The 19,242-nt window shown below is 37.2% G+C and overlaps 1 protein-coding gene across 3 annotated transcripts in view; it reads right to left on the bottom strand.

The window, feature by feature from the left end:
* Positions 1-239: 239 nt before the first annotated feature.
* Positions 240-19,242, bottom strand: part of ths (thisbe) — an 86,965-nt gene continuing 67,962 nt past the window's right edge. For all 3 annotated transcript variants that reach the window (XM_032437217.2, XM_070209894.1, XM_032437218.2), the window contains 2 exons: positions 10,161-10,279; positions 240-5,778 (listed from right to left, as the gene is read on the bottom strand). In XM_032437217.2, coding sequence (XP_032293108.1) covers positions 3,493-5,778; positions 10,161-10,279 — 2,405 coding nt within the window. In that variant the 3' untranslated portion in view covers positions 240-3,492. The remainder of the gene's footprint in view (positions 5,779-10,160; positions 10,280-19,242) is intronic.

Below are 19,242 nucleotides of genomic sequence, written 5' to 3'. Positions count from 1 at the left end.
GTTTAGAAAATTTACCAATTTTTCAAGTTGAAGCAAATAAAACAAATTGCATAAATTTGTTTCTTTTAATTTATATATAGTTTTTATTTATACGATTTCTCTGCACACGTTTGAAAACTAAGAGAGATGTTAGAAATTGATAAAATAACTGAAATCAAAATAAAAACAAATCCAATAAAAAGAAAAAATGTGTTTAATATCGATTTTTGACGCTTTTATTTATTTATTATTCGCGTTACTCGTTTAAATACAAAGAAATGCAATTAAATAGGCGTTTTTTGTTTCGTTTATGAGAATAAGATTATAGAGATAGAGTAAGTAGGTAGTTTTAGGGAGAGAGTAGAGATGTGTGTGTGTGTGTGTGTGTGAGTGTGTAGTTGTGTGTGTGTGTGTATATGTGTGTCTATGTGTTATACATGTGTGTGTGTGTGTGAGTGTTTTATACATAAATAATTACAAGTATGCTGCGGCTTAGAAGTAAACAAATTACAATTTACAATGCAAAATGCAAAATGGCGGCAAACGGGGCAACTAAATTACACGCATTAAAATTAAATGTTAAAATTAATTCATTAATTAGTAATAGTGTGAAAATAATAAAAAAAAATAATAGTATTGGCGCAAATGAATTTACAAATGACAAATGAGCAGCGCTTGCCTGGCCGTAAGCTTCGACTGGGCTGGCCGAGGGTTTTGCCTTTCTTTCTTTTTGTTTTTTTGTTTTTAAATAAATATAGCCGTAAGAGTAGTACGAATGATATATATAATAAAGATTTGATTTTTCGTTTTTTTCGTGTTTTGTTTTTCGTTTTTTCGTTTTTTTTTTTTTTAGTATTTTTTCTTTTAATATTCGTTTTTGTTTAACATAAAATGTTATATTACAGCAACGCGCATATAAGTACAGTAGTTCAATTTGAATTTTTTTTTGTGTATTTAATTGAGTTTTTATCTGCTTTGATTTTTAATTTTTTATTTGCATTTTTTCTCCTTACTGTGTGTGGCTTGTAAGTAGTTCAATTTGTTTATGGCTGCTGTCAGTGTCTATTTAAGTAATCATAAATGTTTCAATTGTTAAAGGTTTTACTTTGTTTTGTGTTAATCTTCTTCTTAAGTACACACTAATTAAATTTTTCACCTAAGCATTTTGTTGCATTACCTTTTGCTTTTGTTATTAATTTGCTTTAATTTACATTCATACATATTGCTACATATAAACTTGACGCGTTTTTTTGTTTTTGTTTTTTTTTTTTTTTCAGTAATTTTTTTCAATTGGCTTTTTGTTTGTTAATTGAATTTGTATTTTTGTTGTTTGTTTTTCAAATTTTGTTTATGTATTTGGTTTGCTAATTTGTTTGAACTATTTACGTTTTGTATTTCATTATGTTAATAATATTTTAATATAAATATACGAGAAACAATTATTGTTTATATTTATATATATATAAATATATATATATATGTAGAAAAGCAGCAGTTGGTTTCGATTTCTTGTTTGATTTTACATTTATTTAGTTACATATTTAATTAATAAATATAACGTTTATTCAGTGTGAATTTTGGTGTTTGTCGCCGCATATATACCATACGATTTATATGCTTATTGTTTTGTAGCATTTAATTTTTTTCTGTTTTTTTAGTATTTCAAATTTTTAATTTTTTTTGTTTTGCATTTCTTTATAAACTAGTTCTTGACTTTTACTAAGTTGCCTTTAGCTCAAAGTTTTCAAAATTAATTTATTATTTATTTTTTTTCAATTTCTTGCTATGCTTCAAAATATTTTTTAGTATTTAGTATTATGCCTTGCTCTAAATCAGCTGAACGTTGTGCAACACTGTTAATTGTTTTCAGCAGTGTTGAGCAATGCAACAATTATATGCGTTTAGCTATTTGTTTTTAAAATTCGGTTTATTTCTATTTATTTTTCATTTTTGTATTGCTCCAATTTGATTTACTTGTGCCTATTAAAATTTAAACTTTAGTTTCTTAATTTGTTTTTTCTTTTTCTATCATTTTGTTTTTGCTTTTGGAAGTGTCTTGCTGTGCGAATTTGTTGTCAATTTGATTTTACTTTGCTTGCGTATGAATTTAAAAAACATTTTCATTAAATTTGTTTACTAATTTGCAATTTTGTTTGCGCTTCATTATAAAATTTTGAAAATATATATGCGTATATATATAGTTAATTGTTTTTTGTTTTCGTTATTATTTTTTTTTTTTTTTAGATTTTTAATATATATTTTGTAATCTCATTGCTAATAAATTTAATTGATTTAGTAAACCAAAGTTGCTATTTTGCCTTACATTCAGTGCGTCTAAACATTTATTTATTAAGATTTTAGTTTTTCTTTTCGCTGACACCATTTGATTTTAATTTTTTTTTTTAATATTTTTGCAACTTGCTTTTAACAATTTTAGTTTTTATTTGCTTTTGCTTTTGTTAGTTATATAGCACATACTCGTAAATAAAAATCTTATTGTCTTTCATTTATAACTATGTAGCAGTTCTGCAAGTTCTTTGATGGAACTGTTTTGCTTGACTTTTGTTTTAAGAGCTGTGTGTGTTCGAGTTATGACAGGCCAGTCGAGTGCAGCCTTAAGATATATTTATATATAGAAAGAGATAGTTTAGTAATAAGCAGAGCCCTAATTACCAGTACAATTGCTTTATTCATTTAAGAAACAAAACAAAACACTTTTAAACAATTACGTGAAGTAAATGTCATTTCAATATTCAATTATAACTATTTGTTTATTTTCATATGATTGCCATAACAAAATAATATCTAGCATTTCGGGCAACGGCAAATACAATTAATTATAATTATATATTTAAACAAGCAATACTCTAGTAATTGTTATCGTATTTACGGGTAATTGGGCAAACTTTAGCAAAGGCCTCGGCATTAAATTTAGATTGAAATTGTGGCCTGAGTATATTCTTTTTTGCTTGTGTGCTTTTAGGCGTGCGTGTGTGTATTTGTGTGTGTGTGTGTGTCTGTCGATATGGCCAAGTGTTGCACAGTTCTGACTGAGTTGAGGCAACAATAAGTGCGCCCTAGGTTGCGGCCTAAGCAACTCGACATATATATAAGTAACTTTATATATATATATATATATGTACTATATATGCAGTGTATGTATATGTATCAGTTCAATATATAGTATATCTATGTATATATATATATATATATATATATTTATATATATTTGTTTAATGCATAAATTTTGCTTGAATTTACCTTCACTTGTTTACAATCATTTGCTTTTGCACGTATAAATTCTTTGCCATTTAAATTAAAACTCATCGAAAAACTGTACTGAGTATAGGTATATATATAAATATGTTTGTATATATAACTCGACTAAATTGTCAAAGCCAACTTGTTGCGCCCGCAAACCGTGCTGCCATTTACCGATTGTCCAAAACCCCCGACCCTGACCCTAAATCTGAACCTGATCCTGACCCCGCTGACCAGCTGCTGCTTCGTTTACTACGCGAAATTGCGCAGTCGCCGCTGACCTCGCTGCTGCAGTCGACGGCGCTCATTGTTGATCTTGATCTTGGCTATGCGTATGGATTCGGGCAACACGGACGTGGGCGATGTGGCCAGAAAGCCACTGACAAAGGTCAGACGACTGTTGCTGCTGCTCGGATTATTGCTGCTGGTGTTGTTAGTACTGTTGCTGCTGTTGTCGTTGTCATTTAAGATATCCTCGAAGACATCGGGATATACGCTAATATTGTCCAGATTATCAATGTCTATGTCGCCCGCCTCATTGCGCACATAGGTCAGCTGATGATAGGGCGTGGCTAGTAGTTTTTGTGTAGATTTGCGCAGCCATTTCTTTGTGGTTGTTGTTGCAGCTGTCGTAGCAGCTGTTGTTGTTGTTGCTGTTGTCGCTGTTGGTGCCGTCTCGGTTAGCATGTTGTTCAGATTGCTGTTGATGTTCTTGTAAACACTGAACAGCTTGTCTGCAATATGTTGCTGCGGTGTGGTAACAACAGCAACAGCTGCTGCTGCTGCTGCCGCTGCTGTTACCGTGCTCGTTGCTGCTGCACTACTGGCTGCTGTTGCTGGCGGCGTTAGCAATCGCGTGCTGGTTGTTGGATCAACTGTTGCCGGGCGCAACAGTTTTTGTAGCTGTTGTTGCTGCTGTTGCTGCTGCTTGCTGTTGTTGTCCCGCAGCAACTGTTGCTGCTGCTCGTTAGGGCTGCCGTTGCTGCTGTTGCGATGCCTGCTGAGCTTATGCGTGCTCTGCGCCAAATCAGTCGCTGTTGCCGCTGCTGTTGCTCCAGTTGCGGCTGCTGCTGCTGTTGCTGTCGTGTTGCCTGCAGCTGCCTCTGCCCCATGCTGTTGCGTTGTGTGCCATTTGTTGTACATTAGCGTGGCCAGTGTTGCTGCCAGCGGCGTCTGTTCCAGCACCAATTGTGTGCCGGCTGCTGCCGCTGCTGCTGTTGCTGTGGTTGTAGTTGTTCTTGTTGCTGCTGTTGTCGAGGTAGTTTTAGCCACTTGGCTGCTAGTTGCTGTTGCAGCTGCTGCTGTTGCTGTTACTTTGGTTTCATAGTTATCCGTGGTCTGCAGCTCATTTTCCTCATCTTCAACCAGCTCCGCCTCGTACTGTAACAATTCGGTGTCATTGCCGCTGCTTGTTGTTGTTGTTGCCGCTGCTGCTTCTGATGTTGTTGTTGCTGCTGATGCTTCGGTTTCCAGCTCGGTGATAAATGTGGACCAGGCATCATAGTTGCTGCTGCTGCTGCTGCTGCTGTACGGTTTAATACTGTCTTCTGCTGTTGTTGTTAGCAACATGTTGCTGACGCTCGTGCTGCTGCTGCTCGCATCTGGCGTAAAGCTATCAATTGTAGCTGTGGGCGTGGCAAACCAAGTGGACCAGGGCTCGCTGCTGCTGCTACTGCTGCTGCTGCTGTAGGCATCGTCGTAGCCAGTGGAAAAGCTGCTGCTGCTGCCGGCGAATGTGTCGTCCGTGCTGTCATCGAGTGTTGCTGCTGTGGAGAGCAGTTGCAATTGTTGCAGCTCTTGTTGTTTCTGTTGCTGCTGCTGTTGTTGATGCTGCTTTTGCTTGCGCGCCTTTCTTCGTCTACCCTTGCGCTTGCTGGCAAGTGTTGTTGTCGACGTTTTGGTTGTTGCTGCTGTTGTTGCTGTTGCTGCTGTTGCTGCTGTTGTTGTTGCACTTTTGGCAGTTGTTTGTTTCGTTGGACTAGCTGTGACTCGTTGTTGCTGTTGCTGCTGTTTGCGTCGCTGCTGTCGCCGCGCCAGCATTGAGGGATCATTGTGATGATGTCGCACCTGATGTTGCTGCCGTTGCTGTTGCTGTTGCTGTTGTTGTTTTCGTACTAATGCTAATTGTTGTTGTTTTTGTTTGTTAGTGCTACTTAGACTACTACTACTATTATGGCCATGATGCGCATGTTGCTGTTGCAACTTTTGATTTTGGTTATTCGATTTGTGGCGATTGTTTTTGTTGCGCGAGACTTTGCGATAGTTGCTGCTGTGATTGCTGCTGCCGCTGTGATTGCTGCTGCTGTTGGCCATCATTGCGGCCGTCTCGCGCCATTTTGGTAACGTGTGCTGATGGAAAAACTGCTCGGCATCGATCTTATTGAACATGTAGCAGGCATCGTTGACGCTCTTCTTGGGCCCCACAGGCTTACCTCGGTGCGTGAACCCGACACGTCGCTTCAGATCGACTACGGAACGGAACACGAAATAACCGTGCACGATGGTCTCGTTGAAGTAGCAGGTAGCGCGCAGTTCCTTCTGCAGAGAGAAAAAAGAGAGAGCGGGTATTAGATAGGGGTAACATCATCAGTTAGCTTCCCTACACTTGACACTGCAATTTATGAGCGGCATTTCCTGGCTGCTATTTTAACTTGTCGACAATATTTTGACAAGCAGCTTGCAAGTGAGAGGTTAAGCAGCGGCAACATTGACAGCAGCAACAATAGCCACAACAACAACAACAACAACTATGAAGCTGGAGTGTGTTTATTTATAAAACACTTGAAATACCAAAATGACAGCCCAAATGAAACGCGGCTTGATTGTTGCTGCTGTCGTGGCTGCTGCTGCTGCTGCTGTTGTTGTTGTTGTTGCTGTTGTCGCTGGCAACACCTATGTATCAGCCTGCTCTATCTCTGCCGTTTGTTTTGCTTTTCGATTTAAAGTGTTGCAGATGAGGCAGATAAGCAATTATTCCATATTTAGTCGAGCCACTTTACATTTTGGCGAGCATCTAACCATAGTATTTATAGTATTTATAGCATTTAATTGCTATTTTTGAGCAGCTTCTCAGCAGCCACTCAAACATCTCACAACTGGCCGCTGCGAAGCCAACACAACATTTTGTTTTTGTTTGTCCATTGGCGTAACTCTGTTTTCTCTTATTGTTCAGTTCTATCTTGATTCTGCCTCAAGTGTGATCTAACTCATTTTTATTAATTGTTCAAAAGTTGTTTCATATTTCTCTTTTTCGAGCACTTGACTAATTGAGTGAGAAGAACACAAATGCTGACATATCACGTATGCCAGCATATTCTATTAATTATTAAATTAAATTAAATTAATTATTAAATCAGCATCAACATAAATATCTTCTTCAACACTTTGCAAAGGCCCCTCTTCCTGTTGCAGCAGGCATAAAGCTGCCCTAGGAACGATCGGTGAAAAACCTATATTATGTAGCTGCAATGGGAACGATCAGTGGAAAAGTTCTAACTGAATTCTTACCTTTTTTAAGTATATTCAAAAAACTTGATCGAACTCGGGACTTATTAGTTGTATTATGCCCTATGCAAAGCTTATCAATATCGGACATCTATATCATTTAGCTACTATAGGAAAGGTCGGTGGTAGGATCTTATAAGGCAAAATATTCTGTTTCTAAAGATATTTCAACAAAAGCCGGATTGTGTGCTGTTAAATAAAACTGTCGGAACAAAACAATCTTTGAGGATGCCTTTCCTTTCATAACTTGTTCTTCAAATTATTTCGAATTCAATTTCATATTAAACCTATAACTAATTAGGTAATCATTTAATATATTTTAGGAGTGAGTTTTACGCTTAACTTGTTTTTATATAGCTGAATAAATTAAAATAAATTATTATTATTAATTAGTATTATTAATAATATTTTACTAAATAATAAGTGAATAAGTGTATTGGCACTTCTGTGGAATGCCTTAGCTATGCTGGGTCCACTTCAAGCCAAAGTGATTCGATCTAACCTTATCAAACAATTTGTAACCTCAACCCAATCATATGTCACAGACATTAACCTTCAAGCAAACTGTTCAAACTGTTCATAAATGTTTTATAAGACTTTATAAAGAGTGTGAAATCACAGTTACGAGTATTTGCACACATGAATTCAAGTTGGGATTTTGCGATCATAATCGAAAGCAATAAAATGACAAGTGCAAGTTTTGACCTTAGAGATATGCACAGATATAGCCGAGTTCTATTGTATTCACACTATAAATATATATATATATAAATAAATGTTATTGTTTGCATAGCTCGATTGCGGCTTTGGCTAACTAACTGTACAATTCATATTGAGAGCTATGAAAGGACATTGAAATATTTTTGCAATTACAGCATAAAATGCTGCGTCATTTGATTGATTGATTAGATATATCTATCAAATGTCATATATGTATGTATGAATTGCTTGCCTCAATGATTTTTATGATCACAAATCTATGCGAGGCACTCGACGCCTTGGAGTGTGTGTGCGTGTGTGTTTGCCTATTTGATTGACATTGAAATTATCTAGCTGCCCAGAAACTGTGACAATGTGTCTCAAAAAATAATGCACATGTGCTGAATTTTCTCTGCAGCTCGAGAACAGTTGCAATTGGAAGCTAAGCATGGAAACAGTTTGAAATTTTTGATACACAGTTTTTGCAGTTTCTGTATGCAAATATTAAGCATACGCCGCGTAAATAAAAAGCGCACAACAAAAATGCACACATTTTTGTGCCAGTTTTCTTTTGTGGGCAATTTGTTGTCTCGCCCCACAATTATAAGCAGTTATTATATTTATATTTATGTGGCTGTAATTGCATATGAAATTTCAATATTGTAATAAATATTTTTGTTTTCTGTTGTCGCGCGTTTTTCATGACAGAATTGGTGCAACCGCAACAGGTTTTCACTATGACAAAAAAATTAAAAAAAAACATTCCAGTCATGCGTTGTCAAGGAATTGTGCTTGACTGACAGATGCCCTGTAGTTAGCAAAAAAAAAAAAAAAAATAGGGAGTTTACTTTCTTAAATAACTTTTGTGTGTGATTCACGATAGTGTTGAAATCTGTGTTTTAATATTATCCTAAAAGTGCGAAGGAGTGAGAATCTTTTATATATTTGAATACGTGGAAGGCTACAAGGAAAATTCGCTGCCTCTAGCTGCTATTAGTTCTGAGATCAATGAAATATAGACAGTCAGCTTACTAAGTACAAAAGCGAATACAAACTAAGACTATATACTAAGACTATCTACTTGCTAAATAGTTTAGAATAGATGACTTTATACGAGGAAGAAAAGACTTCTAGCAAATGATCAATAATGCTTGTTATATTCATCACAAAAAAACTGAACGCTTTATGCAAGGCATTCTCAGTTGAACAAAATTTAAGCGATAAAGGTTTATAATTATGTGTTAATCTAGTAGAGACATAGAATTTTAGTCGACCCAAAAGAGTCGATTTCAATTGTATTTAAGTAATGAATAAATAATGCACAAAGATTAGTTTAACGATTAATTAAAGAAAATTAGTTATCAGAAGTTTACTGGAATACAACGTTAACCGCAGACGAGGATCGTAGTCTTAAGCATAGATGCCGTAAATTTCTATATATATTCTTTCTAAGATCACAAATCTCTTTCTCACAACTGTCTAACCCTTTTCGTCTCAATTTGTACAGGGTATGCGATGCGAAAAAAAATGGTAAATTTATTTACTCTGGTAGTGTCTGTGCTGGCGCTTAGCGCCCTGTCGCTGAGTTGGCAATTTATGCAATTTGGCCAAATCGTTCAAGTATCGCCATTGTCGTTATAATCGCTCGTTTGCATAAAACCATTATGTGCTACATGCCATAAATTATAGTGTTTGTACAGTTAGTTTGCATAAAGCGGCGGCGTTTCAAGTACAATGCAATCCAATCCAATGAAATGCATTGCAATGTAATCAAATTTGTTACAAGGCGCCCGTTCGGGGCCTTGGCTTTAAGTACATATCATTATAGTTTGCCTTTGTCTCTGTGTGTGCGTTTGTGTGCTGCCATAAAGATGCAAGTACTGGGAAATGCAGACCACACAATTTACAATTTTCTTTTTATATTGCATAGGAAGCCATAAAGCCTATCAAATAATGTGAACTCATTTAAATTCATTTATTTATGGGCATTATCAAAAGCGGGATTCCCTCGACTTGATGTGCATTCAGTTACTATCAACATTTACACTTTATATGCGCTATCTGTTCTACTAACCCACATTTTGTTAGAGTATTTGGGCAGAAAGTGAGTTATGTATTTTCTTTTACTTAGAATAAACGTTATGCCTGCAGAAAATAAGTTCTATGCAATTTCTTTTCTGACGTGAAGTATATTCAAAACTATTAGTTCCACAAGAGTAGAAACTCTTAGAAGTGCTGACTATCAAAACCGAAAAAAAATTTTATTTGATTTTTAAAATTACACTTTTTATTAAATAATTATCGTGACTGTCTATATAAAATTGTAACCCTGACAAAAGCCTGCTGGAGAGCTCAAATATTTTATTTTTTACCGAAAATAAATTTCGAACGATCTGGCAACACTAAGGGTTTTTTTGTGGTCGTTAAGTTGGCTGCGCCTGAACATTTCATAGGCTCTCTTATATGAAAAACAAACGTCAATGCATAAAATCATTTAATAAAAAAATGAGCATAAAACAAACTAATGTTAGTATTTCTTAAGTTTCTCGTTTAATTAAGATTTGAATGCCAACGATTTCTCATAAACGTGAAGGCATTTAAAATATCATCATTAGGCACTTGACTTGAATTCCTTGCGTTTATTTGCTCAACTTAGTAAATGCGAGTAGCTATGAAGTCACTCGTTGCTAGACTCAAGAGATCTCAAGGTAACTTACCATGCCAACTAATCTCCAGTTGTCGTTGAAACACAAATATCTTTGCGTTTCTTTTGCGAACAGTGCTATTTTGAATTCGTTGTTCACATAGTCCGGGAGGCCGACTATCGTTATATTTTCTGTAAAAAGATGAAAAATAAAAACAGTTTGAATTTCTGTGTATGTGCGTGCGGATCTTTTAATTGATGTAAATATTTGGCTGGCAAAAACATTTTTTAATTAAATGCAAACACGGACGTGCCGTGATTAAGCGTGTCAAAGCAAGCCGATCGTACGATCCGAGGGGAAAGGTGGGTTTGAAAGGCGCAAATAATTTTCATATTTAATCGGAAGCTAAACGTCGTATTAGCTTGTACTTTAATCGATGGATTTTTTAGACACGCCCTCCAATGCCGCACGTGTTCAAATAAGTTTGCACAGTGTAAAAAGTAAACAACAAAATTGTTTAAAAATGATACAAAATCTTTTTTAATACTAAAAATACTTTTACATTTAAATTGATTGAAAATATAATTAAGATAAATAAAAAAGACGCAACTGTGGTAAATTGGAGAACAGGCTTCAACATCAATTCAAAGATTGTTGTGCAAATTAATTTAAAACTTATTTCTAGGATGATAGAAGCGGGTGAAAGGTTTTAGGGGCGTAGTTTAAAGTTCTGTCCCGGGCAATATTCGATAATACACTTATTTAATGCAAAAAAGTTGACAGCGAATCTTGAGCTTTTGATGGGCTGTTAATGAAAACTGGAAATACTGTGTAAAGATTGTCATTGAAGTCTAAGATATTCAGAGAGAGCAAAAGAGAAAGAGATATTCGAGAGATGTTTGCCATCTGCGCCGTGTTTAATATTTGCTTAACAGTTAACAAACCGAAGAAAATTCAAGGTGTGCTGCGTTCTAATTTTAAAAGAAGAACCGACTGCTGCAGCTGCAGTCCATGATTAAATCGGGCAAAGTAAAATGGGGGAAATGCATTAAAACCAAACTCAAGTACATAGCTCTAGGAGATAGCTGCTGCTATCTCTCTTTCACACACTCCCCCCGTCGCCCTCTCTCTCTCCCTCTCTCACTCTCCACTAATTATAAACTAACAATGTATCTAAGGCCACGCCCCGTTGTCGTCGTCATCATCGTCGTCGTCGTCAGCCACAGGGCTATTGAACTTGCGAGCAGGCACAAAAGTCACTAATAAGTAAAGCACTTGAGCGCAGCCAAAGAAAAGCGGAATGTAGCTGGGGAAAAGCCACTCGAGTTAGATTGATAGGTGACTGGGTTCAGCTTCAGCTTCAGCTTCAACAGAAACGTTGACTGCCACTGCGACTGCGACGGCGACGGCGACTGCGACTGCAACGTCGTCTGCCAGTAATTAAATTTATGCACAGAAATTCTTGGCATAAGACGCCCGCTAAAAGTTGGCCGGCGGCGGGGTACGTAGGCCGGAGCTGGGCTCTCATATTTCATAAGCCCGACAGGGCCCAGGGCCAGTGCGCTTGAGTGACTTTTGTGCTTCACACCTTTTGGCCAGGCCACTGGCAGCAGCAGCCGATGCGGCAGGCACTTGGCCTGCCTTTGGGGCCAACCAGTTGGTGACTCCTTCTCGATGGCAACTCGTTGCTTGGGCCTTTTGTTGTTATTGTTATTGTTGTGATTCATGGCGCGTTCGCATAACTTATTGATTTCATTAGTTTAGTGACACATGCCAGAGAGCAAGAGAGAGAGAGAGAGAGTACTTTGAAGTTTGCACTTGTGAGTGCATGCCACTGCACCACCATCAACCCATGCACCACCAACTAGCACTTGCCACCATGCCACTTGCCGCATGTGCCTGCTTTTGTTTATTTTGCTTGGAGCTTGAAGTTGAGGCTGCAGCTGGAGTTGAGGCTGTTGCTTGGTCCTCTTCAAGCCTGCTCCAAGCAAGCTATTTTGCATTGTTTATCTTGTGCATTTCCAGTGGATTCTCAGTGGGTATTCAGTGGTTACACATTCGCACGGAGTCTTTGCTGATGAGCAATTGTGCTAGTTATCATGACAAGTGGCAGCTGGAGGGGGCAGTTGAGCGGCAAAGGGAGGCTGCACACTGGCAACGGCACATTTATTGTCCAGGCGGAATCTGGTGTTGCTTAACATTTACCATAATAGATAATATTTCTAAAATAATCTATGGATTGTTCTAGAACTAATCGAGAATTTGTGTAAAGGCTGCCCAAGCAGTCAATGTTACAGTCAGAGATTCTGGTTAAAGAAGTATTTGATTAATTCCAACATCATTGTTAATTATATAAAACTTATTTAATATTTATTTATATGTATATTTTATATGCAAGCCCTTCACTTTTTATCGACATTAATCTGTATTCGAATATCTACAATATATAGAATACTTTAACATAATCATGTCTGTAATATTATTATTATTAAATTTATTATTTAATATTTGTTTATTTTGAATAATTATTACTTGGGCTTTTCGCAATTGTTTCTTTTATTTGAATTATTTATTTCTTAGTTTATGCTCTTAGCTTTTGTTCTTTTACCAACTATAGCAAACATTTCCCTTTGTACATTCACTTTCAGCCCAAATCTCACACGGCATTTTATGCCCCACCTTCACTTTAACAATTGCCAAAAAAAAAAAAAGAAAAGAAAAGGAAAACCTGGCCATAGGCTGCATTTACAAAATGAAATGTTTATTTTTAATGCCTCACGATGTTACAGAAATAAAACTTGGCCGTTTTTGGCTCCAAAGTTTTCACGACAAAATCACATAAAACGCATTTATGCTTGGAATTTTTATGACCATCGATCGTTGATATTTGAAAGATTTTTCGGTTTGGTTCGGTTCGGTTCGGTTTGTTTTTCACTCCATAAAAAGCTACGATCGGGCCGCATTTTTGCCGCTACTTATTAAGTTTTCAAGTTGTTTTCTTATTTTATATTTTTTTCCATCTTCTCTTGGGTTTCTAATTAAGTTATTAGTCACAGTGTGGAATTTGTTTTTTGAGTCTGAGTCTTTAATTTATGTTTTTATTTTTTTCCCCCAACATTTTTGGGTTTTTAGAATGGGCGTCGCCTGTTATCGATATCGAGATCTGTGCACTTAAAACGCATCATCGTAAATATGGCAAAATCAAACATTAGCCCAAAAGACCTGAAGGCCTTCTAATTGTTAGATGCTATCACATTAGACTGATTTCAGACTCGTTAGGCTTATGGTTATGGGCTATGGAGGCGGTTGTTGTTGGTGTGGGTGTGTGTGTGTGTGTGTGTGTGTGCTTTTGGGAATTCTGTGTGATCTTGAGAGGGTTCTTAAAGGCGAAAGTTATGGCGTATACGTATACATAAGCTCTCGGACAGGTATTACAAACGAGTTTTCATATTTATTAAAATAATGAAAATACTGATTCAGATTTTATATTATTATACTCTAAGTAATCCATGCATGCTATGTAAGTGCAATCGATATAAGCAGGGTTGATAAGCTTATCGATCAGTTGAGGCACATGCAAAAGGGTAAGCGCAAATGCCTTGCTGTTGTGAAAAGATTTCCATAACTTTTGTTTAACTATAAAATACGAAAGAACCATAACCTAGCCTATGCCAAGTTCGAGCTGGTTGCATTTATGACCTGCTCCCCAGCTGCGCAGCGACTGCTAAGAATCTTGATATATACTGTCAAAACTTAGATATATAACGAATAAAAACAGACAATTTAATCGAATCAGATGAAGATCAAAACAAGCTGTAGTTCAGGAAAACAAAAGGCGAACAAGAATAAAACCAAAACAACACAAAACAAATAATAAAATAAAATGAATAAAACAACAAAAAGCTTTAATCAAATATGCAAGCAATGAGGCTCATCAACATAAAATTAAAAAATCATAAAATGCTAAACTGCACAGCATGAACAAAAATCCAACAGCAAAAAAAAAAAAAAACAAAACAAAATCTGATTATATATCCAACAATGCCGGGCTCCAAAAATCTGACAACAAGCTGGGGCGTCAAAATGCCGCCTAATTGCGGCACATGTGATAGTTGGTTGGAGGGGGTACGAGCTCCAGCGGGGTGGGAGGAGTGCATGGTGGAATGCCAACAGATTTTGTTTTTTGTTGTTTTTTTTTTTATGATCTTACGATGTGCACGTCACACAGCTGGTCACTTTGTCATTCCATCAGCGTGATAAGCATCAAGCATCGCCCCCATGCCGTGCCCCATCCTCGCCTCCCCTCCCCACCCTGCTATCCGCTCCCTTATCGATTGCTAGAGTTATGGATCGCACGTAGCCGCCAGCATTTGAATTTGGTTTTAACTCAGATTTTGCCGGTGGGCGTTGAACGCTTGATAAGCATAAATAGCGGCTTATCGATCGGGACTGCATCTATTGGAAGTGATCTCTATGATAATGGCATTTTATTTGGCATATTTACAAGACTTATGCGACTCTTAACTGCGGTTTACTTTCACTGCCCTGGAGGAAAGCTGGCGAGAGTTATTGCTAGAATAAATCGATTGTGGGCTTCGATTATTCATTACCATGATCACGTAGTCCAATATATTTGGGCAGGTTTTATTGATGTCTGAATCATGTTTTGTGATAAAAAACGTTTGCTTTAATGCTTATACATATATGGAATATATTTAGTTGAGTCAGTAACTATCGATAATAATCGATTTCAATATAAAAGAACTTATTTATATATTGCTTTGACTTTTCTATTTCTATTTTCTATTTTTTGAAGTCTTCAAAATTTTGAAACTTCTTCATAAGGAATATTCGTAGGCAACTTTTCTCTTTTCGTTTTTGGATAGCAAAACTAGGTTGCAGGGATTTTTTTAAATGTGCTCTAATTGTACTTAATATATTGATAAACGTACATAGGTATTGAAGAATTGAATGTATCGAGAATCGTGATGATATTTGTGTCCTAAAATCGAGTACAATTTTATGATTTGCTCAGCCCTACACGACATATTTTACAAATTTTGTATGCACAGGTTCCACGCATTCTTATGCGATCAGTTCTAGTTGGAGTCGGAACTATTTCGATTTGTTTTGGTCAGTTCTTGGAGCGCTCGACTGTTTATCCTTGGGTTGCGCTGGCCATTCTGGCAAAAAGCAGTGCATTAGCCCTTTCCAGGAATGTTGTCTGAGGTCCGAGTCTGGCGACGCCGTGCGGCAGCTGCATTCCGGGAACTTTCGCGCTTTGATGCTGACGGCAACTGCAGCAGCGGCAGTTGCAGCGGCGACGTCTTAGATTACGTACGTATTTTGACTACGCGGTCTAAGTAATGGCTTTTGCAGCAGCAACAACAACAACACGATTTGTCACATGGAGCAGCATGGAACTGGCCGCCATTGGATTGGCGGGCATTGGGCAGCAGCGTCTCGCAGTTGGATGTTGCACCAACTACTCCGCATCGCCAGTTATTGACGTTTTGTCACGTTTCCTGGAAAAAAAACGTTTTATTTGCTCGTCGCTGGCTTTTGGTTTGTTTGTAAGCCGATGCCACAAAAGCAAAACAAACTGCAAAACCAACAATAACAGCCCACAGCAACTGCAACAGCAAAACAACAAGCAAGTGCGGTCTCAACCGACTGCGCAATACTCGTTCACAGTCCGCTACACGCCAAGCGCCATACGTATAAAGATATACTGATTTTACCGATACAACATCAAAAACATCAATCGATCTTCAGAGAAGCTCTTCAAATGTCTTCATACTGCTACTTGAGAGATATCGATTTTTGGCTAGTTTGTATCGATCTGTGGAGGATGCTTTTTAAAAGACCTTTTAACAAAAATGTAGAGAAATCGATTTTTCAGATACATGTATCGATCGTTAGATAAATTAAGATATCGGGTTTTCCGATACAAGTGTCGATTGTTAGAAATTTTTCAAATGTTCACATTATAAATATTGAGTGATATAGATCTATAGATAGTGCTTTTTGGAAGATTTTGTTTTAAAAATTTGGATTTATCGATTTTTGATATTCCTTATCGATGCTTAGATAAACTCCTTAGAAGTCCTCATACGACACTTTGAGAGAAATCAACTTGTGTCTTCTGGTATTGAGAAGTCTTCATTTCAATAACTTTAAGTTATACAGTTTTTCTTTTTTGGGGAAGTTCTTCAGAAAACTTCATTATAAAATTAGAGTAAACAAATTGTACTACTTTATAAATTGTCTTCAGTTAGGACAACAACATTGGCACGATCATTAAACGAGGTTTAGCGCAAAAAATAATTGTTCCTTACTTAAAATGCATATGTACTTTTCCGGACATGGCCCAAAACTAATATACTCGCTTTTCAGTTGGTGAACGAGCAAATAAAGAAAAACAAACTTCAACTTGAAGCCGTTGCACTTGCCCTGCAGGCCCATTTATCAGTGGGAGCTGGAGTCTGGCCATAGTCGTAGTCGTAGGTTTGAGGCGCCCTCAACATATCGCGCTCTCGAAGACTCCAAACAGCGCTAATTGCATTGGCACGCCCGCAGTTGAAAGCGCTCTGGCAAGGGGATGTGTGTGTATGTCTGTGTGTGTGGGTGGGGGAAGGGGCGATGAAACGGAGTACCGCAACTCGAATGCCACAATTAGCGCCATTTAATGTGGAGCGTACTCGACTTTTACGCACGATTCCTGCACAGACGCCACTCAAATTGTATGCCCAAGCGAAGGGCCACAGTGTCAATGAGTTAATTAGCGCACGATTTGGCGCTACACCCTACTGCGCGACACCCTACCCTGCCCGAAGACCACAGCACAGCGCACTGAGACCCAAAGGGCCAAACTTGTGGCAACTCTGCCTGTGTGTGGGTGTATAAAAAAACAACAAAAAAAAATCTGCTTTTATTTAAGTCATCGTCGCGCTTTTCTGGGTCAAATGCAGCTCGTATAATTTATGTAACACTGATTGAATTTTGTGGTCCACACACCAAAAAAAAAAAGGGCAATTAAAATTATTGAAAATCCCACCAAATAAAGTTCAGATAAAAGTTTATATATTTTGAAAAAATCTTTGGCTCGATAAGATTGATTGAGAATGTGCAATGCTCATAAAATAAAATGCTAAAAGGCATTCGATGTTAAATTCCACATTAAAGAAACAAAAAAATGCCGTCGAAAGTAGCGTAATTTTTTAATATTTATTTTGTATCTTTTTGATCAAGTTTTATGCCAATTTTATGCTTTATTAGTACACTAAGTAATCATATAAATTCCAAAATACATTGGCATTTTAATGCACTGATAGGGAAGTGCGTAAATCTTTTAAGTAGGAACATGCATTTTTGCTTAGAATGCAGTCTATATAAAAACATTTTTTATTTAATTATTTTTTATTCAGATTTATATCTTTAGAAATAGACTGGCATATATAAGTAATATTAAAATCGAGCCAGAAGGTATTTTCGTCTATTGAGAGCGAGAGATTGAATACTTTCTACTCCATAGATTCCTAAAAAGCAATCCCCAATAATTCGAATTGAAACATAATCCATTGTAGCCAAACGCATTTCAATATATTAGTAAATACATATATTACTGAATACATATATTATTTAATACATAAATCCGAGGAAAACTAGTTTGAGGCCATGAAGCCGAAATTGAAAGGTTATCATTTTAAAATTAAACCAAGCTCAGCTCGTTAATTTAACATGCAGCTACTGTTATTAAATGCTTTATATGTAAATTTGGTTTATAATTCCCAAACGGTTAAAGCGCGAACTTGCATAAATTGCATAAGCAATGCCGTAATTTAAGCTGGCTTTTAACATTTTAATCGAAATATCGCAGCCAACTTAACGGTGCGTCGCTGCTGCAGCTATTTTTGTTGTTGTTATCGATATATACTGAAGATAAACGTGCAATTAAAAGCTGCTCGCGCCATTTATCAATGCAATGGTCAGCAGCGGGTGAGCAGTATCGATGACAACGGCAACAACAACAGCAGCAACAGCAACTAGAGCAGCAGCAGCAGCAACAGCAGCAGCAGCAACAACAACAATCATAAAACTTAATAACTACCTCCTTCTTTTTTGTTGATATTGAGAGAGCAAAAAATGCCGACCACACGCAGGCGGCATGTTATTTACAATTAATTGCAGCTGACTGCAGCGAAATGTAAAATTACATTGATAGTTGCATCAGACGACAACAGCAACAACAACAAATTGCTGCGGGGAAGTTTCATTTTTTTTGTTTATTTATTTAGCGGCGCTGCGGTTTCGCTTTCATTGTTGTGGTTGCAAATGGAAAATAAATTGAAGCTGGCATTTAATTAAGTTAACTGCGCATAGAGCAGGGCCAGGGACTGTGTGTGTGTGTGTGAGTGTGTGGGCTGCGGGGTGGCAGTCGCTGGCAATTTATTTAAAATAAATACAAATAAATCAAGTGAGAGAGTCGGCTAATTGCAGTTTTATCAGCGCAAGGACGTCTCAAGCCAAGACCCAGCCCCAGGTTGCAACATGCAACATACACCAACAGCAGCAGCAGCAGCAGCAACTATTTGCTTTGCAACAAAGTCAACGGGCCATGCATTTTATTAATTAAGTGCAAACGCAGTCACTTACAAGCCGTTTAAACTGCGTGTTAGCCAACTTGAAATGGGCCCGCTAATGTGGCCAACAAACCGAACAACTTGAAATTCGGCCACGGATTGCCGCAAAGTGTCAACCGGGCACATAAAATACCAGATGGAAGCTGGGAAGTTTGGGCGCTCCGTTGGTGGGTCTCCACTTGTTTGCATTTAATAGCAAATGCGCCAAAAACTGGCGCTCAATTGCAACAGGCTCACAAAACAGCTATTTGCGGTAAACAAATATTTTTCCTCTTTTGAATGCCTTGTCAACGTGAAATGTGTGAAAAAGGGTATACTGAACTTGTGCAAAGTTATGTAACAAGCAGAAGGAGGTCTAGAAACTGTAGCATATATATTCTCCATAAGATTTGGCTGTGTAAGCATCTGTCTAAGTGCTAGAGAACTCATTGCATTGCTTTCTTCATAGTTCCGATAGCAATGATTGCTCTCCGATTGTCTAAAATCGATAAATATCGATAATTAGTAGGTTT

This window comes from Drosophila virilis, chromosome 5 (genome assembly GCF_030788295.1).
Source record: "Drosophila virilis strain 15010-1051.87 chromosome 5, Dvir_AGI_RSII-ME, whole genome shotgun sequence".
NCBI lineage: Eukaryota > Metazoa > Arthropoda > Insecta > Diptera > Drosophilidae > Drosophila > Drosophila virilis.
The sequence above is the reverse complement of the archived record's forward strand: the minus strand, read 5'-3'. Positions and strand labels throughout refer to the sequence as shown.